Raw genomic sequence first — 21,289 nt, 5'->3', positions numbered from 1 at the left:
ACGGCGGCTTTGCTGAGACCCCGAAGTACAGACGCTCAGGCCCGCACGAGCCGGCTGGCCTCGGGGGACCCAAAGCTCGTCTCTAACTGGAGCCACCGCCTTCCTCTTGGGAAACAGCCGCAGCTACGGGACGGGAGAGAGGAACACACGCTGTGCTGCTTCAGAGAGCATCTTTCAATCAGGGTCCCTTGCTCAGAAGTGCGGAGGCTAAGCTGCGCCCACTGCCCTCGGAGAGGAGAGACCCCCAACGCAGCTCAATCTTGCTTCACACACAAAATGAGCCCGGGATTGGCCATGTTCTATGTCCTTTGCTCAATGGTGCAAAATGAGAAAGCGGGAGCGAGTCAGAATCAGGGCAAAGTAGTAAAGCAGCTTGCTGCCTGTCTCCACACCCCCAAATTTCTCTGCAAGTTTAGCTGGTCAGAGAACGAAAATGTTAATTTGGTGGGAATCCCAAATTAGACGCCAGGGGACCTGGGTGCCAAGTCTCTGGGCTCCGCCTTCTGCCTGTGGATCTGTCACGTCAGCCTCAGCCCTGTCCCCCCAGATGCCGCTCCTGTTAACCACCCATCACATCAAAGGGGTCCCGTGATGAGGTCGCTGCCCAGGGCCGCAGACCCCCCGAGCTTCACAAAGTGCTCACACATGCACGGTTTCACGTCACGCTCACTGCCATCTGTGAGGTCACCAGGCAGCTGACGACGTCTCATTTTACTGACAAGGGGGCGGAGGGACTGGAGAGGTTGGGTGCCAGGGTAAGAAAGCGGCAGAGGGGACTGGGCGTCTCCTGGCCGTCTCCCCCGCCCGCTGGGATCCACACACTGCGTCCTGTGTGAGGCTGCTTTCCCCTCTGACACCTCCTCTCCCCACATCAAGCTACTTCTCACCCTCATGCCTTTACCCTCGTGATTCCTCCTGCTGGCAAAGAATTCCTCTCTACCTTCCTTATTCCTAGCGGCTTTCAAGCCCTGCTCAAGTGCCAGTCTCCCCTGCAAGTTTCTCCAAATGTTTCATTCCTCCCTGGGGACTCCTGACTGAATCACTAAACGCACGGTCGGTACCACATCACTTAATTCTCGTAGGTTCTGTGTCGCTCCTCGTTCGTGGGTCGGTTGTGCCATCAGCAGAGGGTAAGCACCATGATGGCAAGCTCTGCATCTCTCGGCACATGTGAGACGCTCAGTAAGTAAACATTTACAGCATACACTGAATTTGGTGGAGGAAGTGCCTGATAGAGGAAGGTTTAATCCTGCAGGGTGGGAAGAGGCCACCCGAGTCTTGCTGACTCGCCTTGTACCCTCTATCACGGGCAGCATCTGAGCTGGCAGAGCAAGTGGCATGTAGGTATGCAGAAGTCACCCGCTCTGCCGGAAAGCAGTTCACTTTGTCAGGGAAAAAACTCCCTTCCCAAAACAGTTGTGAAATCAACATGCTTTGATTTAGGAAGAGTGCATGGAAATGGCATTGCTCCGAGCATGCAGCTGGTTCCAGGGGAGGGTGATATGCAGCCTTGATGAAGAGGAAAAGGCCTGTCTGAGATGAGCTCGGGTACTCGGCTGCCCGCCGTCAGTAGCACCTCCCAGGACCCCCACTAAGGAAGGGGCGATGTCTTAGAAGAAACCTAAAGTCAAGAACCTATAAGCCTTCAGAGGAGCGGCTCTTTCCACTCCTACTTCTGGGAGACAGTGGATTCACGGTTCCTAAATAGCCATACACCGGCCACCCACCAGTTCTTATAAAACAAAACGAAAGCCCCCAATCCTGTTTGCTGTCATCTTTCCTCCTGCTGGGAAGACACGGAGGGGGCCATAGCTTGCTTTTATTTATTTATTTATGGCGGTTGCTGCACGCAGGCTTTCTCTAGTCGCGGCGAGCGGGGGCTACTCTTCATTGTGGTACACGGGCTTCTCATTGTGGTGGCTTCTCTTGCTGCGGAGCACGGGCTCTAGACGTGCGGGCTTCAGTAGTTGTGGCATGCAGGCTTCAGTAGTTGTGGCTCACCGGCTCTAGAGTGCAGGCTCACTAGTCGTGGTGCACGGGCTTAGTTGCTCCGCGGCATGTGGGATCTTCCCAGACCAGGGCTAGAACCCGTGTCCCTTGCACTGGCAGGCGGATTCTTAACCACTGCGCCATCAGGGAAGCCCGGGACCATAGTTTTTAATTAGAACTTAAACTTGGATGAAATGCAACAGCACCCATAAGTCCATCTCACTCCCCTTGAAAAAGGGGTGGGGGGAGGAGAGAGAGGGCACGCTCTTCTTCGAGGAAAGGGAAGCAGGAGAGAATGATGTGCTAAAGTGATGGCCACCGTACAGGACCAGCGTCCTAAGAGCCTCTGGGCAACCCCATGGGACAAAGGGCGATACACCAATCACCGCCCCTAGCAAGTGACAGTGAGAAAACATCTTAGAAGATGTTTCCCTCCCAGGCCTGCCACCGACATTGGCGTGAGCGAAGGGATAGGATCCGGGGGGACAAAGGCCAGATGGTCAGGGAAGCCAGCAGTGGCCCTCAAAGCACCAAGGCAACGCTTCCGTGGTGTCCCATCGTTCCCGGGCCGAGAGGGGGCTTGGGACTGAAGGAGGTAACACCCTGCCCGGCTGGGTAACTGGCTGGACGGCCAGTCCTTGGAGTGCCTGCTTACCTACTTATTTCCCTCTAAAAATAAGCATCTTTTTGGTTTGTCTGTGGCTCCCATGGTGTAGTGAGATGGAGCTTCCCAGAGACAAGAATTCAGACATCAGCAGCTTTCTCTCACTTCAGCTGTCGGTTCCTGACTTTCAACATAACAGAGCGGCAGATCCACTTGGAGCATTCTTGTACTAGGGCTCTGGGAGGACTCCGACTTCTCTCGTGAACCTAGCGGGGGTGACGAAGCAAAAAGTCTTGGAAGGGCGAATGGCGCTATGCTGCCTGATCTACCTAAACACACAGGGACCCGTGGGGCTGACTACCCAGTACGCGGGGCCGCAGGGAACCAGTTCACTCAGAGGTGGCCACACGCCGAGGAGGGCACGGCTGAGCTCTGTGCACGGGCCCTGGAGGTTACTTCAAATGACAAAGGAAACGGACGCCCTGCTGACAGGGCTGTCCTTGTTGGGCGCTAAGGGTTAAGAGTTAATTGGGGTTAATGGAAACTCAGCACGAACCCGTCCCTAAATGGGAGCTGAACTTTCAACGCGTCCTTGAAGTGCACTGAAGAAATGTTCAAGGATTCTATTTTTATTTCTAAGTGGCTGTGAACGTTTTGGTTTGGGAGTTCGTGTTTTCCCAACTTGAATGACAATGTCTGGTGATCCAGCCATGAGAAGGAGGTGCGTTCTGAGGCAGTGAGGGACAGCGGAGGGACCAGAGGCTTCGGGGTCACACGCTCAGGGCGGGGGTCTGAATCCTAATGTTGTCCCAGCTAACAGCGAGACCCTGGAGCGCTCGTGAACTTCCCAGAGCACGTTACGTCTGCAGAGAAGGTACTCAATAAACATCAGCCCTGGCCGTGTGACCCCAACAAGGATCAGCACACCCTCACGTTATCACAGCCCACCTGCCCCCCCAACATCCCGGGAGGGGGAATTCGGAACAACTGAAGCCAAGTGACGACCTCCGGCCACAGAATGTTAGGTCAGTACTATTCCTATTGGACTTACAGCACCTCCACCCCAAGCGCTCCTCAGGGGGAGTTCAAGTTCTCCCCACCAAGCATGAAGGATCAGTCGTCATGCAGATGCAACGCATGACGTGAGGGAGCGAGAGCAGGGGGTGGGGCTGAAGCGGAGTCAGCAGCTTGTGCACTGGACCCGGTGAACCATCCATCGGCACAGCCTCTCTGCCAAAACCCTGAGACGAGAGGCATCGTGCCACCTAGAGGAGGTCACCTGAATCCTGCAGGAGGACCGGCACACTCACAGGAAGCTCTGAGAATGAGGTTTCAGAAATGACAACCTTCCCCGACAGGGCAGGGAGGGGCTGACCCCGAGACCGTGAGGAGCCCTGCTGTGGGAGGGGGCTCCTGCCAGGACAGACTGCTGGGCTCCAGACGACCAAGCCAGCCACGATGGGGGCGCTGCCAACCTCTTACTCACCGATCCCTCCAATATGCTTACCTGGTGGAGAAGGAGTGATGGAGACGGATGGAGGCTGGACGCCTCCCCAGCCCCCACAGCCACCTTGCAGCCGTGGCCCGTCTGACCGGCACCCTCCCCGGATGCGCCGCTTAGGGCGAGTCACCCCGTCTTAGTGTCCCTGGGTCCCTCCCCAGCTTCCCCAAACCTCACCTAGAAGGTACTTTGGAGATGCTTGCTGAATGGGTTGAAAGACTGAAAGATTCAGGTGATGCCTGAAGATGAAAGTGGAGGGCTAGGACTTCCCTGGTGGCGCAGTGGTTGGGAATCTGCCTGCCGGTGCGGGGGACAACACGGGTTCGATCCCTGGTCCGGGAAGATCCCACATGCCGCAGAGCAACTAGGTCCGTGAGCCACAACTACTGAGCCTGTGCTCTAGAGCCCGTGTGCCACAACTACTGAAGCCTGCGTGCCTAGAGCCTGTGCTCCTCAACAAGAGAAGCCACCGCAATGAGAAGCCCGCGCACCGCAACGAAGAGCAGCCCCCGCTCGCCGAAACTAGAGGAAGCCTGCGCGCAGCAACAAAGATTCAATGCAGCCAAAAATAAATACATTTAAAATAAATTTTAAAAGAAGAAAGAAAGAAAGAAAGTGGAGGGTTGACGCCCAGATATTCTAAAGCAGCGTGTGATTCTGGAACATAGACGTCAACTCTATAAACCCAGCTCTTATCTCATGACACCCTTCAGCAGAAAACAAAGTCCACTCCTGTCAAACAATTCAGCCGCATTCGGACTGAGTGAGCGCCGAGACTCGTAACATCTGTAGCGCTCATCAAAAGGTGAGCGCGTGCCTGCTGGCAGACACTAAGCCCAGGAGAGCAAGGCGCGGAGCCCCAGGCCGAGGCAATAAAGAGCCAGAAGTGAGATTCCCCAGAGAGTTCTTAAGTAGCCACTGAGCTACAGAACAGAGGCAAGAAACCAAACCCACACGGCAGGAACTCGACCGCCTGTCAGACCCGGGGATCGGGGGGCTGGCTGGGAGAAAAGACCTCTCCCCACGCACGATTCACCGAGAAGAGGATGAAACGCTGGGGCACCTTCCCGGCAGCAACACAGACTGGCCACGGTGGGGGTGCCTGAACAACCTCCGCTAAGGTACTGGTGAACACGGTCTTTGTCTCTGATACCGGGGAGCCTGGGAGAGTGATTTCGGGTAGGGACCACAGAACCCCGTGCACACGGGCAGCTCTGGCTGTCCAAGCCCGGAGCGCTGCCTCCTGCAGGGTGTGAGTTCCGTTGCTTTGTGGCTGGGGAGGGGGCGGCCTGGAAGACAACGGCGGAGGGCCCCCCGGACTGAGCCGACGCGGCAACTGCACAGGATGAGGGCTCCAGCTCTGAGAGGGGAGGGCTGGACACAGGACGGTCCAGGCCCCCAGCTCATCGCTCCCCAGCTCTCAAGGAGCCTGGGTGATGCGACCTCAGCCCTGTCAGCCCGGAGACAACCGTGCACGCAGAGGGCAGGTCTCGGGCTCGCTCTGTGACTCCCCAGACACGCTGACTAAAAGGCTGCCTGGACTGTTTGACAGTTGAAAACATCCCCAGATCTCTCCCTCAAAGTTGCCTGCTTCCCTTTCTTTCAAGGCAGCTGGAAACAGAACAGACCTAGGAAAGAACCCAAATAACTATAACTTACTTTTCCGAGCCCCCTTGTCTAAACAACCCCCCCGCCTTACTCAGATGAGATAGAAAATCCCTACTTAGGGACCTGAGGTTTGTATCCAGCTTTATGGTTTTCGCTCTGGGAGGCCAAAAAAAAAGAGCATGTCTCCTCCCTAACCCACAGATGGTGAAAAAGATAGGTTGGGAAATTCAGCCCAAACTTCTATTATCAAGCACCGCGATGTCCTACCAAGGAGCCTGGCTGCTTCATGCAGTTTTAGAGATGGTGGGAGGAGCGACCTGGGAGGGGGTGAAATGTCACAGCCTATGGGAGGCTCCTCCAGTGCAGGGTGGCCTGGCATGTGCTGTGCCCACTGCTGGAGGGAGCCCGGGTCTTTCCAGAACATACGCTGTGGCTCCCAGCCAGTGGTCTCCACCATCACATCACAATCCCCTCCCGGCCTTTGGAGTCAGGCGGCGTCCCATGCACCTGGTCCAGGTGTCATGCCCATATCATCTCCCACCTGGTCCAGGTGTCATGCCCACATCATCTCCAAGCCCCCAGTTCTGAGGGGGTGCTGTTGGCAGCGAGGGAGGGCTCTGCCCCCGACCAGGCCACTCTTACGCCCAGAGCCTTCTCCTACTTCTTGACACTCCCCAGGAGACTAAGCCACCTCTCAGAGAAGGAAGGCTCTGCGCGGGGGTGGGGAAGAAGGAGGCTCAGAGAACCAATGGGCAAGTGAACCAACATTACCGGGCACCTACTGAGTGCCCAGACACGACGGCATCTTCCATCTAAGATCGCTTTTTAATCCTGACACCCTACAAATTGGTTCTTGTCTCCATCTTAAAAAAACTGAGGTTGAGGGGGATTAATGAACTTGTCTAAGATCTCATAATAACCAAGACACAGCTGACATCAGAGCTCAGGTTGTCTGTATCCAAGGCCCAGTCCTCCTTTGGAGCACTTGACTGCCTCCCTTGATTACGTCCTAGAGAAAGAGTCTCTCCACCACCCCCTCCATGTCCCTTCCAGGCTGGCTCCCAGGGCCGGGCCAGGAGGGCTGGTCTGGTCTGATGGCATTAGCCTGGCACGGCTGCTGCCGCCCTTGCCCTCTTATTGGAGGACAAGCCTGGGTGCCTGTGTTGTCTCTTTCTCAGCTGAAAAGCCAGATGGTAACCAGTGGTGGGCAGGGTTCCAAGGATTTGATGCCAGAGCTGCAACCCTTGTGATTTGGGAAGAAAAGATAAATATTGTGGAAAACCCACACAGTCACTCACTCAATGATGATAAGCCATCAGGGTTTAAAAAGGACGGCCTGGCTCCTCACAAGTGTGAAGGAGACCGGGGCGGGGGGGGGGGGGTCCACCTCCCCCCCACATCCAGGTGAAAGACCAAGGGGCTTGATCTTGAACTAGGTGGGCTTTAAGGACATTATGACAAGGAGCTGGGGAGGGACAGGGGGTGTGTGAGGATGTGGGAAGTGGGGTGAAACAGGTGGAAGGCTGGGGGCCCTGCCTGGGGAAAAAGACTGGACTTTGGAGCTGGCGCCTGTTCTAATACTTCACTTCTCACACTCCAGGTGCCAAGAGGTGGCAGAGAGAGACGGGTGGTGAGCCATCCTCGACCTCCTGGCAACTGGACGGCTTTGGACTGCTCCCCGCTATCTGCAGCCGCCAAAGATAGGGGGCCCCTAAGCCCTCGCTGAGGGGCAGCTTCTGTCCCAGCACCAAGGAGCAGAGGACGGCCACGCCTCTGGGGAAGGAGGGGTCGGCTGGACGGGGAGGTTTTCTGGCGGGATCAGTGGCCGCCAGCTGTGGTGAGCCCTGGGCGTCAGCAGGCCCAAGGGCTGATGGAGGGTCTCGCACCCGTGCCCAGCCACAGAGCCAGTGGCGGCGGCCCGCCTGAAGGGTCTCGTCCACTCAGATGCTCATGGAGCAACCCCCCTGCGTGCAGCCCCATGCTGGCTCTGGACTGAAAGGTGGATAAGGCATGGCCCTAACCTCGAGGAGCTCACGGTGAGGCCAAGGACCTGAACACGGATAAGAGTCTGATTACCGCCACGTGCGGGTGAGGGGCGGGGGTCTCTGAGCTCAGTCTGGAATGAGTGAGTGCTTGTCGGGCTCTGAAGCGAGGGAAAGGCACGTGAAGGGCACAGAGCCGTGAAAGTACCCAGAGTCTGTGGGGGACAGTGGCCAATGAGGGTGGGCAGTGGTGAGAAAGTTCCAGGAGATTAGAGCAGACCACGTCCCGTGAAGGAGTTTAGAGCTGCCTTACAGAGAGGAGTTTCTAAAGGATTTTAAGTACAGAGATGGCAGTCAGATTTACCTAAACCCAGGCTGAAAGAATGAAATACCAGAAACAGAAAAGCCTCATGATCTTGGGGCAATCCTCATGCTGGGAGGAGGCAGCTCTCCGTGGACAAGCTGCCCAGGTGCCCGGGCTCCACGGCCCTCCTCGGAATCCCCCGGCTGGGAGTCCTCTCAGTTCTCATGGGAGGAGATCTGAAAGGGACTTGGCACGTTAGAACTGTAAGTGCTGGGGGCCGGAGGAGAGGAGGCACGGCTGGGACTCCTCGTCCAGCTGGGTGCAGAGACAGATGCATGAAAATGTTGACCTAGGCCCCGGCGGGGAGGCCGAGCAAGGAGGTGCACAAGCCCAGGGCAGGCTCCGAAGCAACCCTCCACGGCAAGAAGAAAACAGGTCTCACGGGGGAGGCAGGGCTCTTCTAATGGGCAGCAGAGTTTGAAAGCTCCAGAATATTGCGGCAACCTCTCTCCTCGGGCTCAGTGAACAGATGCACAGATGAGAACTTCTTGGGCACCGCAGGCTAGGTTTACCCCTTCCCACTTTTTAGCCACTGAAATCTGTCCGCAGAGAATCAAAACCAGCTCTGTGTCCCGGTCTATTTCTGCTGGCTGTCAAGCAAGGGGAGGGGATGGGTACCTGGCGTTCCTCCCCCCCGGGCCGGGTGAACTTACACGCTGCCTCACAGACACGAGGAAGCTGGAGCTATTGGCCACGTGATCCAGGGGCTGGGGAACAGCTGTCGGGGCCAGACTGGAGATCAACTGGGCCTTACAGGTCCTCAGAACAGGAGGACTTGAGAGGAACAGGTGGGCAGGTAACACTCTATCGTGGACTGTGTCATGAGTAACAGGGGGTGGGGAGCCTCTGGGCCATCAGCCCTGCCCCTCAGCTCCCTCGGAAAAAAGCACCCACACCCCCAACCACCGGATCCTGTCAAGACGAAGATGCTCAGATACCCCGGGTGCTGGGCGGGACGTGAGCCCCGTGGACCCTTAGGACCCGCAGGGCTGTCAGTGCCTCCAGTAACCAGCTGGCATCTGACTGCTTCTGCTGGCCCCGCCCCGGGGACACGAGGAGGCGGAGCCGTTGCCCTCTGTCACCTCGACTGCCTGATGCCTGCGTGATGCTCCAGGAGAGGTGCCAGATAATCACTGCTCATCTCTGCGCAGGGAGAGCGGGGCCAGGGCTGGAGCGGAGGGAGGGAAAGAAGTCAGGGGCCCGGGACGCGGGAGCCCTGCAGAGAGCACAGGCGGGCTGGCTCCACCCCTCCCCCGCTGACCCCCGACCTCGAAATAGATGGAAGGGAGCAGGATTCTTTGTGGGGTACCGAGTAACCCTGGAGGTGGGGAGGGAGGGGAGCCGGCAAGTCAAGGGGGCTGATGATTAACGAGCTCCGTCGAGTCGGGTGTAAGAAATCACGCTAATGATCCCCGGCTCCCTCCCTAGTGGATGGTCAGAGGCCGAGGCCTCTCTGTGGGGCTGGCACGCTGTGGGCTCCAAGAGAAAGGGACCGGGAGGGACCTGTTGGCCACAGGTAACAAAGCAGCCGCCGGCAAAGGGGTACTGCTGGAGGCCCTCTTCTCCTGGGGACACTCAGAGTCTGAAACCAGTCTGGTCAGAGCAGGAGCACAGCTGCTCCCTGTCTGCACTGACGTGCAAGAGGCATCAGCTTCAGGCTGTTACTCGTGACGCCGGGCTGGAGACCTGCGATGCCTGCCCCCCGTCTCTCCCCGGAGGAGGCTCGGCAGGGCCCTGACCGCTGCCTCTTCAGCTGCAGCCTGGGGAGCAGATCCAAGGGAGACCAGAGCAGGCCTCTCCCCGGGAGGCTGGGTGTCAGCAAGACCACTTATCGCTGCGAGAGGGCCTCGGCCAGCAGACTTTCTCAAAGGGGAGAGGACAGAGAATCACCCTCAGAACAGGTGGAAAATGCAGATTCCTGGGCCTTGCAGTCCTAGGTGCTGCTACATTAGGCCTGGGGTGCGACCCGGGGAATCTATATTTTTAATAAGTGCCAGTGGTCCTGGAACCAAGTTCTGAGACCCAGCTGAGGCTACTGTTCCTGACCGGGGTGGGGAGAGGGCTGGGCAGTGTTCCTGGAGGCCGGTGACCCATCCCCCGGGGGGAGCACAGACTCCTGAAACAGCAGTGAGCAGTTCTCCTGCCAGAACTGCTTGGGTGTCACAAACTGTGGGGGGCCTTCCAGCCCTGGTCAGCATCCAACCTGGCCCGGCAGCCTCTTCCCTCCTCCTGTCCAGGTTTCCAGAGAGCGTCGCAATCCGCGGCTAAAGGAAGTTCTTCCCGTAGCTCAACTCAACATGCCCGGCTGTGCTCTGTGACCCTTCCTTCTGGCTTCACACGGCATCTGCTCAGCAATGCCCTCTGCGGTACCTCCCTTTGCACACGAAGGCTTATTAAAATGTACCTTTGGCCTACTCTTGGCTAATCCATGAGACATCCCAAGCTCGTGCTAATTAATCGGATGTCATTATTGATATGCACCCTAATTGTTCAGCTCTGCCTAATCACGCCCGTGTCCCGGGCACCCTTCTGCTGGCTGAGAACCCTTCGGGGTTCTTTGGCTGCTGCTTTCTCCTCGGGGCCAGCCTGCAGGCTGGGGAACGTGCCCGTGGATACTTTTAGTCTCTGCACGGTTTGCTGGGCCTCCGGTTGGGACACCCGCCACACGGAGGAGCACGATTACTTTAGAATGAGTGCTTTATTTAATTAAACAATTACTGCCAGGGCCCTGGGACACTATTTAGAAAGACAGCAGATTCTGTTTATAACAGACACCCTGTAACAGACAGTAAGCATCGTTCAGGGGGTAGCACAGCCTCACAGAAGTCAGCAGGGCCGTCACGAGGACCACGGACTCAGCCATGGAACGAAAGCATCAGAGAGACCACGGAGCGAAGGAGGAACGTGGTTCAGCGTATACAGTTTTGATCCTCGTTAGCACAAGACATTTAAGAACATTCCATGTTACTCTTAAGACAACTGGAAGGCTGCTCTATTTCTTATACTTTTTGGGAAATGAAGCCAAAAAAAAAGAGTGGGGGAGAGTAAGGATCTGAAATTGACAACCGGGACATTTCCTTAAAGAATACAAAGTCATTTTTTTTAGCTCTTTGCCCAGAAATGGGAGGTTTGCAAGCAGAGGGGATGCAGAGTCTGGAGCTGGCCTCAGCTGTAGCGTTTTGGGAGTTTGCCTGGAACAGCTTCTGAGGGGACTGACTAAAAACACACAGACATGGACACACACACCTGGGTCAGTGGCCAGGACCAGCTCGGGGAGCTCATGAAGCAAGGAACAGCAGCTTTTCACCCCCGATCACGCTGCGCACAAATAAAGAAGCTTCCAGCTTAGGGCGTGCCCGGGATCAGTGTGAAGTGTGGGTAAAAATGGTCCTGAAAGAGCACAGTGCAGAAGGTCCCCAGCAGGGATGGACGCTCCCCACGGAGACTTATTTGGAAGTTTCCCAACCAGCTTGGCCTGTGCATGAGTGTGGGTCGTGGGTATATTCTTAACAAGCTCCGTGACGCTTTCCCGGCTTGGGGCCCTGTGTGTGTGCACGTGCGTGTGTGTGTGCACGTGCGTGTGTATCCGTCTGTCCGTGATGTCCACGCCAACCCCATGTCGCCCTCTTTCTCCGCGAAATGGGCTCTGGAGTCCTGCACTTTACACACAAACATGCGGATACGCTTTACCCAAGAGATGGGCCTCTAAAAGTTCTATTTATAAATGCTTAATTTCCACAGAATAACGTTTTAAGCGCACTAGGGAAAGTAAGTACTCAAGAGAAACCTACAGCGAGCCCTTCTGTAAAGTAACAAATTGTTTTGTAACAAATAATTACCCGCTGAGTTCGTTTTATACATTGGGATTTTCACATCATGGGGCTTCTTACAAGCCGAGCCTGCTGGCAGGGGTGGTCCGGTTCTGGTCCGGTTCTGGCGCACAGATAACTTTCCCCATCGCAGTGCCCTTCCCTGAGTGAACTGGGGAAGGGGGCAGGGAGAAAGGACGAGACACCAGACAAGCCAAACTGACAGTTTCCCGCGTGCCCAGGGTAAAAGTGGCTTGTGCCCTGGGCAAGTCCTACGTGTAAGGATGTACTCATTACTTTCCAGACGACGGAGACGGGGCTAGAGATCGGGGACATTCTAACAGGGTCAGAGAGACACTCAAGCTGCCACTGTGAGAAGGGGGTCTGGGCAGTTCACCTGGCTCAGGAGCTACAACCGAGTTCCCTTCATCCATTAGGACGGAAGAAAGGCCAGAGGACTCAAGCTCAGCCGGTGAGCAGCTTCCAGGGCTCGGGGAGGGGGTGGTGGGGACTGTCTTGTGATCCTGATGCCCGTCACCTGCTATCTTTACCGGGAGCTCGGAGCGGATGGCACAGGGGAGTCAGCGCCGTCCTCTAAGCTGGTGTGTCAGGCATCAGCCATCGCAGAGGCAGGACGCGGGGTGTGATGGATGGCGAGCTTAACGCTGGCGGACAGAACCCATGTCCCCGAGAGCCGCGTTAAAAATAAAAACAGTCCTCCCACTGAGCTGGAGGGAGCTCGGGCCAAACACCCCAAGGCACTGGGGGTCAGGGAGGAGGGGGTCACCGTGGTCCAGCGAGGCGCTACCCAGGTCTCCTCGGAAAGGTGAGGGCTGGTCCTGAGCAATGCTGGGCAGCAGCTGGGCTGGCACTGGGGACGGACCGGAGGCTGTGCCCAGACACCAGTAGCAGTGGGGGGGGCGGTGACGGGGGTGCCCCTGGGGTCCCTTGGCAGGAGCTGGAGAGACAAGCCATAGTGTCAGAGTGAGTGACAGCGTGATCTGAACTTCATTTAGAAAGGGCTGGGGGGGATGGAAATCACAACAAAACACAAGCAGCCATTCCCTGGATGAGCTATAGAGACCGCTTCCTAGGAAAGGAAGGAAGGAAGGGAGGAAGGAAGAAAAATGCAGGCCTGTCCCTGTATTGTTGATATCCTTGAAAAAGAAGAGAAGAGCTAATCCTTTAAAGTCAGTCATTTCAACCTGAGCGCCGGTCACTGTTTGAAGTTAGGGAATTTGCTCAGCATGAGCGCCTGTCTGCCGAGTGGGAACATGCAGTTTTAGGGTGTTGGGCAGAAATTCTTTCTTCCTTGAGACCCAGGATCGTGGGCTGAAAGCAGAGGTTCGGCACTTGGAGGGCTAGCACCCTGAGACACAAGGCCTCCCGGGGGGCCAGAGGAGCTGGCAGACGACCGCAGACCCCCACCAAGTCGGGGTGGGACGGGCCCGGGTCGGGAGAGCTACTCTGCTCGCCGCACCTGCAGGGGGTTGCCCAGCACCGGCATCTTCCCACCGGCGAGCGGCGAGGAAAGGGTGAGGCACAACAAAACTGACCTTCCGGGAGCCTCCAGAACCAAATGAGGAGCTGATATCGGGGTAGGAAGGGAGGAAAGGAAGGGAAAGAAGACGGGCTTCCCTGGTAGCCCAGGTAGGTCCCCAAACAGTCCCCATCCTATGAGGGAGGCGCCTTGATGTCCCAGACCCTGTAAGCAACCCCCTTCTTGCCCAGGTGGCCGGGAACCTCCTCTTGGCTTGTTCCGCTTTGGTGCTGGGCTAGGTCCCAACCCATAGGAGTCAGACAGGAGGGTGATGTCCCCAAAGAAGGGAAACTGCCACTGGTCCGTTTACTGTGCTTAGGGCCCTGCTCTCCATCTGCGGATGGAGCCAACCCATTAGACTCCTCCATGAAGATGGCCCATCCTGGGAGCATTGCGCTTGCCCTCCAGGACCACCCTTCCTGTCTCTCTATGGTCTCTGCTTCCTTCCGGGTTCCCCACGTTGTGCAAATCCAGGGGCAGCGCCCACACTGTCTCCTATTGGGGCTGTGCTCTAGGGGCACAGGCTGGTGCCCCTGGAGGCGTCCCCGAGAGTCCCCAGGTCCTGTGAAGTCACTGCTGCCGCTGAACCTTGTTGCTTCACACTAACTTTCCCTCCTCACTGGTCCTGAAGGCCTCTAGACCACCTCCTGCCCCAGAATCGGTAAGAATAAATATTCAAGCAATGGCAGCGGTGACCCACTTCTTAGCAGGTGCCACAGTTCCAGGGTACCGTGGTTGCTGTTGAAAGAACAGAGAGAGAGACCGTGACAGGGAAGGGAGACGTCCTTGGGCAGACGCTCTGAGTTCCAGCGCTACTCGAGCGAACGGAAGAAGCCCATCTCGCTACCTAGGAGTGAGGGGCGGCAGGAAGACAGCAGGTCAACCAGGCAGGTGGGCAGGATGCACCGACACAGGTCCCTGAGCAGATGCCATCCTGGGGCAGTGTCGCCCCAAGCTCTGCAAACGTCAGGCTCCCAGGGCTGACGAGCAGGCGCGACCTGCCCCCTCGCTTCTGGGTTCTCCTCTCCGCCTCAGCTCAGTGACCCTGGGGAAGTCACGGTCTCCAAGCCTCAGTTTTCTCTGCTGTGAAATGGGATGAGGCCACAGACCTTACTGTTTGGCTGGGAGGACCAAAGCGGAAACGAGAAAGTAATGGGTAACTTGCTACACTGACGCAAACCACACAGTAGGAAGGACCTGGCAGTGCTCGGCCTGGCGCCTCCACTTGGATACGTCACTCCGTCCTCCACCCCACAACACAAAGGATGTTTCTTCCCTTGAATGGTACCGTTCTAGAAAGAGACTGTTTGTTTGGTTTTAAAAAGGGGATCGTGTGGGACTTCCCTGGTGGTCCAGTGGTTAGGACTCTGTGCTCCCAATGCAGGGGGCCCGGGTTCGATCCCTGGTCGGGGAACTAGATCCCACATGCCAGCATCCCGCAACTAAGACCCGGAGAAGCCAAATAAGTAAATAAAAATAAAAAGGGAATCGTGTGCTGTTTTAAACGTTGCCAGTGGCAGAGGCCAGCGTTGCCGTGTAAGACTGAGACAAGATGGATTCAGAAAACAGCCTCCTGCCAGAGAAGGAGAGACCAGGACCCTGGGTAAAGGCCCAGAAGGACCCTTCACCGCTAACCTGAGCCTGAATCAGACTGACCTGCTCCTTTAGGAAGAGTTCAGCAGGCAGAACGCCCCCTGCAGCCCCCAACACATACCCTGTTTCTTCAAGGGGTGTCCGGAGGGAGAGGCCCCTCTCTCTGGCAGAGGGTGGCAGGTCACCTGCCAGGCACCTGCAGGCTGCACCTCTCTCCCAGCTCACCCAGACCCCGGAGGTGGATCTCACAGCTCCTGCGTTCAAGGCAGCATGGCAAGCCAGGGTGGCCTTGTCCTGTCTCAAATCAGCCCACGAGGGGCCCCCTGCCCAACGCTGCCAGTTTGCGGCCGGGTCTCCAGCCAGGATGAGCTCCGCTCTGCCATCTGCGGGCCCGGCTCTGCCCGGCCGGGGCCTGCTGGGCCGCCGGTGCCGCAGCGGCATCTGTCCACCTGTGAGCTGTGGAGGCCGCTCCCGCCGCCAGTGAGGAGGCTGCAGCACTCGGGGAGTCCCGCTGTCCCCCCAGGACTTCCCTCTGACACTCTCCAGGAGGCGGTACCGACGGGGCCCGGGGCGCAAATGAGGCCGGACGGCCCTGCAGGAATGAGGAAGGAGAACGAGAGCGCGGGGCAGCGCCCTTGACTCAAGGGGACAGCGACACACGTCCTGCTTCCCAGACGCTAGGGACAGTCCGATTCCTGGACGGAACTCATTTCCATATGACCCTGCCGTTCACCAGCAGCTCCTGACTCTTCCTCACCGTGTAGGAAAATGAAATGCTAAACTCTGACTTTGTTTCCTACTGAAGCCAGAGATGCTCTGCGGAGAGAATCCCAGGACGGTCCCCAGCCTGGAGGCAAGGCTGCGGGTTTGAAAGCGCTGGGGCATCAACACTGTCCCACTTGATCCTTCAAAGGAGCAGGAGGCGTGAGCGGTGGGGCTGGGAAGATCAGATCCTGATGTTAATTCTCATGGGCCCTCGTGACGGGGGGGGGGGGGGGGGGGGGGGCCCAGGTCACTGCTGGCTCCAGCTGTGGCGTCTTGCTGGGACGCCCTGGGGGCACGTGTGACTCACGGGACCACCCCCGCCTCACAGCGCCCTGCTCTGCGGCTACTCCAAGGAGGGGGAGGGAGAAACTGACTCATATCAGCTGCACGGGAATCACAGGATGTGGACGGAGGTCACAGCTACGGGAGGGGAGGAGGAATTTTCCACTCATTAAGGTCAAGGGCTTTGGGAGGCGACCGGTAGCTGGTGGTAGAGAAAGCTCCCTTCTGACAAGTAATCATGATGCTACACAGGCTGGCCTCTGGAGAGGGTTAATATCCCAAATATTCTCATTCTGTGTGTGCATCTCAGCAGCACTCCCGGAAAGACAGAAGAGACTGCTTCCAGAGGACTTTCTAAAAATTAAACCGTAAAGTTAAAGCCAGAAAATATTGTCCTGGAATAGAAAAGAAGTGGCTATTAGAGGTCCTTTTGAACATGCAGGCCAGACAGGTGTATCGTTTACCTGAGACAAAGAAGTGGCTGTGCCTGGGGTGGGAAGGGGGCTTTAAACCCGCCTGCCTCCGTGGCCAACGCTGCAGCAGCAAAACAGCTGGTAGAAAGAGGCGCGACGGGAATCTCTAGGCGGGATGGACAATCTTCCAAACATGAATGACTGGGGGGCGAGGGGAAAGAATGCCCCTCTTCCCCCATGATCTGAAGGGGCCAGTTGGTGGAACAAGGACGCAGGGATGAGCCCCACGGGCCGGACTTGGGAGGGGAAGATGCTGTTAGCACCTGTCACAGAGCGCCCACGACGGAGGAAGGAAACCCACGTCTGCCAACCCCCTCCTTCAGTCGCTAGGCCGCTTCCGACTCACTAAGAGGGGGTGGCCTGCAGAGGGACAGAGCCCCCCCGGTATTTAGGGTCAGGAGGCGCAGCTCTGCGGAAGCCACGGACCCCGGGAGCCACATGCAAAGTTGTAAAGTAACTTCTGAGACAACGCGAAGGTCCACCTGCCCCGAATTTCTCCAAACCAGGCAGAAGAGCACGTCTGAACCGAAAACCTTCTGAGCAAACTGAAGTCCCCGGCAGTGGGAGGGTGTCAACAACCTAGAGAGAACGGGCTCAGTTTCTGCTCAGCCCTGCCCCCTCCTATTTCGTGCAGCTTTTGTGGGCCTGGTGGCAATTAGCTTTATGAGTTATAAGCGCGATATCTGGGAGACGAAGGCAGTAATTAATGCCTGTCTGCTTTCCTGAAGGGTTCCTTCTGTTCGGTCAGACATTTATTGAGATCCGGGCAGGGAGGCTTCCATCATGTGGAAGGTTTATAGGAATGAGAGGAAGAACAATTTAATAAGGCAGTAACGATGCCGCTAAATAATTCATCGGGCCGATGGCGGCAGCAACGTTCCCAGCGCTCCCTGTCTCTTCTGACGATGGGCGGGGTAATGAGCCAGGCAGATCCTGCACAGCCTCCCGCAGCGCCCCCGGTAAAGACCTGCCTGAGGGGCTCCGCCGCTGACCCTCCCTCCTGGACCTGCTCCCGGGTCTGTGCTGAGCCCCTTGCACCCTTTCTTCAACCTCCTCCTTCTGCCTGACTGTGCCGGTTAGAGATCCAGATGGGTCCTTACAATTACCAACACTTTTGCTAATTGTATCAATCACGGTTTGTTGAAATGCTGAGAGGCTAACAGGCCTCCGCTCTCCCGGGTTCTCCTGGTGGCCCTGCTGAGTTCTCTGCCTGCCCCCAAGGCTGGGGAAGTGGGGAAGGGGCTGGGAAATTAACCTGCCACCGAAGTCCCATCAGACCTCGGCTGAGATACAGTTCTCCTAGAAGACACCCTCCTAGCCGTAGCTGACCACCCGACTGCTCCAGAAACGCATAGAGGAAAACAAATCTCTCCTGGGGCTGGGGCCCCAGGACTCTTGGGGTAGGTCGATAGGGTGGGACTGGGAAGGCGAAACCACCATTCGGCTGTCCTTGGGGTTAACAAATTCAGAGCCGAATAACACAGCTGGCGGGGCTGCGGGAACCTCTGCCAGGATAGGGATAATTAAGTCAAGAGGCTGACTCCCTGAGACTCCCTGAGAGGCCGGCTCTCTCACGTCCCGCGTCCCGCTCCACATCAGCTAAGTGGCCGCGTGTCAAGCTGTGTGTCACCTAATGCACCTAAATCTGTGTCAGGGCTGAGGAGGACCAGGAGGAAGCAGAGAGTATTAACAGACACCGCACAAGGGAAAGGGAACCATTTCTGAGTCGCGCCTGCAAAGCAGGCAGACAGACACCTGCCTCTGGTTTTGCGTCTTATTCCCGAGACCCGTCGGACGCGTTATTCAGCTCCAGTTCCCCCCTCCGCCCACCCCCACCCTGCCCCCAGCACAAAGCGCTCAAGACGGAGCCTGGACATTCATCTTCTTCCCTTGTCTGCGAGGAGCAGGGGAGACTGGGAGCGAGCTGGGCTGATCCCTCCTGATCTGGAGAGCTGTCTGTAACTGGGGTCGGCCGTGAGATGGCTCAGTCCCGCCTGCCTAGCCAGCAACCCCGGCACCCACTCACGCGCTCTTGGGCTGGCCGGGAGTAAGGTCAAAACAGGGGAAGTTTCCGGAAAGCCAGACCTGGCCCTCTTACAGGGCTTTGATAAGCATGCCCCTCAAACCCCGAGATGAGTTTATAAGAGTTCACGGCCCTGGAGCTGGCGCCAACCCCAATGCCAACTCCAAACCACATATGATGGAAGCCCAGTGGCCGGGACGCTCTGGGGCTGGCACTGTAGCCACATGATCCACTTTCTGCCCGGGACCAAAGCCCCAGTAATTAGCCAGGCTGTGGGGCTGTGTAGACTCTCCTCTCTGGGGAAAGTTCTAGCCGAGAGTGCAGGCGGCTCCCAGGCCCCTGGTCCCCCTGGTTCCCCTGGTCCCCCGGCCTGGCCGGCCACTCACCAGGTAGATGCGGTAGGCGTCCACGCGGTGCAGGGGCCCCCAGCACAGGTCCGTGTCGTTGTACTTGGCATCGGCCTCTACTCCGCAAGAGTCGTTGCCCAGGGCGCTGCTGATAGAGAACAATGGCTCAGTGTGGGCCTCCCTGCCTGGCCGGAAGCAGACAGAACCTGCCGTTACTAACCAGGGGCAACTGATTAGTAACACCCCTGCCCCCCAGCTGCAGCTTCAGGTCCCACGCTCTGACTCTCCACAAGCCACGTTTTTCTGTCTCTGGGGGCAGGCACCTTATTCCTGCTGCACTGGTCTCCCGGCGACTGGTGGGAATCCCGGTCACCTTCCCAGAGGGGCAGGGATGGGGTCAGTGGTGAGCAGTGTCTCCGAAGGCCAGGACGCACAGCTGGCTGTGATGCGTGCAGAAAAGGGCCTCAGACATGACGGACTCGCTTGGTGTTGGGCTTCTACCCTGAGAAAACACTGCCCCGACCGCCCAAGGAAGCCCCTCTGGCTGCAGCTGGTGTGGGGGGCAGGGGGGACACTCACCAGGTCACCTGCATGAGAGAGAAGGGCACGGCGGCAGCATAGATGGCCAGGTCCCCATACAGGTAGATGATGATGCAGAAATAGAACAGGTTGACCCCCACTGAAAGCAACAAAGCCATGGGTCAGGGAGCCACAGGGAGACGCCGGCCTGCTTTTTTGATGACTACAGCTCTACCTCATCCACGGCTTTCGTTCTCCAAGCGGAGTGGGAAAACAACCCCCAAGTCCTGTTTCTCATTCTGGCTGCCTACACTGAGATGCTGGCGGGAGACACATCTGCTCGTGACTGTCGCCCAGTGGGAGCTGAGTGGGACTGGATCAGGGAGGTTCTGCATCCAGGGCGAGTGTGGGGCGTGGACTGGCCAGGGAGGACCTGGAGGCGTCTTCGCACTCGGGACAGGCTGCCCGGAGGGGAGAAGGAGGGATGGCCTGAGTCAGGGGCCTGAACCCCCGGGCTCGCCTGGACCAGGGCCTCCTTCGCAGCCGCACACAGGGCTCTAAGACGAAAGACTGCGGGATTGAAAAGAAGAGAACAGGAAGCGGCCCAGCTCCGGAAGCTGAAATCAGGAGGATAAAAAGCCCTTGATTTCCAAAGACCAAGTGCCTCATTCTGAATGTGGCCCATCATCAAGCACCCAAGAGGAAGAAGGGTGGCCTGGTGCGCTGGGGAGGGAGAGAGCGGCAGGAGTGGGACGGCTCCATTCCCTCCTTACAAGAAGCGTCTGCAGGGGAGGATGCTGACTTCGGAAGGGCCGGGACGTGGAAGCTCCCTCTGCAGAGGCGAACCTTGGTCCCCTCTCCCTCCAGGAGGGGCCTGGACTAGGAGGCGGGAACTCAGGCTCTGGCTTCATCCCATCAGCCTCTTCTCCTGACCCTGGCAAGTCCGTGACCGTCTCTAATCCTGTGCAGTGAGAATTCAGCCAGTGCTAAATTCCATATGTGATTCCAGCTACAAAGATCAGGGGTAAAAGTGCTGAAAAAAGCATCCGGGCCCTACCACCTCAGGGTCGTGGCCCCAGACGGCCAGTCTCAAACTCCCATTCAGACTGACTGCTTGTTTTTGGTTTCACTGATCTTAAGCTGCTGGAGTCTCCGAGAACAGAAAGAAAAATGAAGTGACAGTTCCCTTCTAATCCAGGTGGCTCAGATGAGCCTCTGGGTCCCCGGGGGAAAGCCAGGGACATGTTCCTCCTGGGCTATTTGAGGTTGGCTCTGCTCCTAGGAGCCTAGGCAGAAAAGACTCAGAAGATACGGTTCTTGAAAGAACCCTGGATGTCCAAGCTCAGTGGCCCCTGGGGTAGCTGCCACTCACCCCCAGGCTCCGAGCCCAGCCCCCGCTCATCTTTCTGCTCTGAGCCCACGATCACGCAGGGAGGCACCGCCTCTCCCCACTCCCAGCCTTTTCTCCACCTGCCGTGGACTCATGTCCGCTGTTTATAAAACTGCCACTGGCCCCCCCCCTGATCAATAAATTTCATTACGAGACACAAAGTGGGAGGATCAATGAACTTCCTTGAGGGCAGCAATGACCAGGACTGGCATTTCTCATTACAAGGACTGAGTCTGGATCCCAAGGGAGCCTTGTGTGGAGTGTGGCAGCCCTCCCAAAGGCGAAGGTGACGGTCTATGAATTAGGATCGAGCCGAGCAGTGGTTTCAACTGGGGGTGATTTTGCCTCCCACCCCCTACTGAGGACATTTGGCAAAGTCTGAGGACATCTGTGATTGTCACGACTGGGTGGTGCTACCGACGACTAGTGGGTAGAAGCCAGGGATGTTACTCAACATCCTACAACACACAGGGCAGGCCCTGCTGTGAAGAAGGACCCAG

At 57.3% G+C, this 21,289-nt stretch overlaps 1 protein-coding gene across 3 annotated transcripts in view; it reads right to left on the bottom strand.

The window, feature by feature from the left end:
- Window positions 1-21,289, bottom strand: part of TMEM104 (transmembrane protein 104) — a 59,463-nt gene that overhangs the window by 22,288 nt on the left and 15,886 nt on the right. For 2 of the 3 annotated variants that reach the window (XM_068530940.1, XM_068530942.1), the window contains 2 exons: window positions 19,460-19,559; window positions 18,920-19,028 (listed from right to left, as the gene is read on the bottom strand). In XM_068530940.1, coding sequence (XP_068387041.1) covers window positions 18,920-19,028; window positions 19,460-19,559 — 209 coding nt within the window. The remainder of the gene's footprint in view (window positions 1-18,919; window positions 19,029-19,459; window positions 19,560-21,289) is intronic. The other variant, XM_068530941.1, reaches the window with a different exon arrangement.

Source organism: Eschrichtius robustus, chromosome 20, assembly GCF_028021215.1.
Source record: "Eschrichtius robustus isolate mEscRob2 chromosome 20, mEscRob2.pri, whole genome shotgun sequence".
NCBI classification, from domain to species: Eukaryota; Metazoa; Chordata; class Mammalia; order Artiodactyla; family Eschrichtiidae; genus Eschrichtius; species Eschrichtius robustus.
This window is presented reverse-complemented; position numbering and strand designations above follow the sequence as displayed.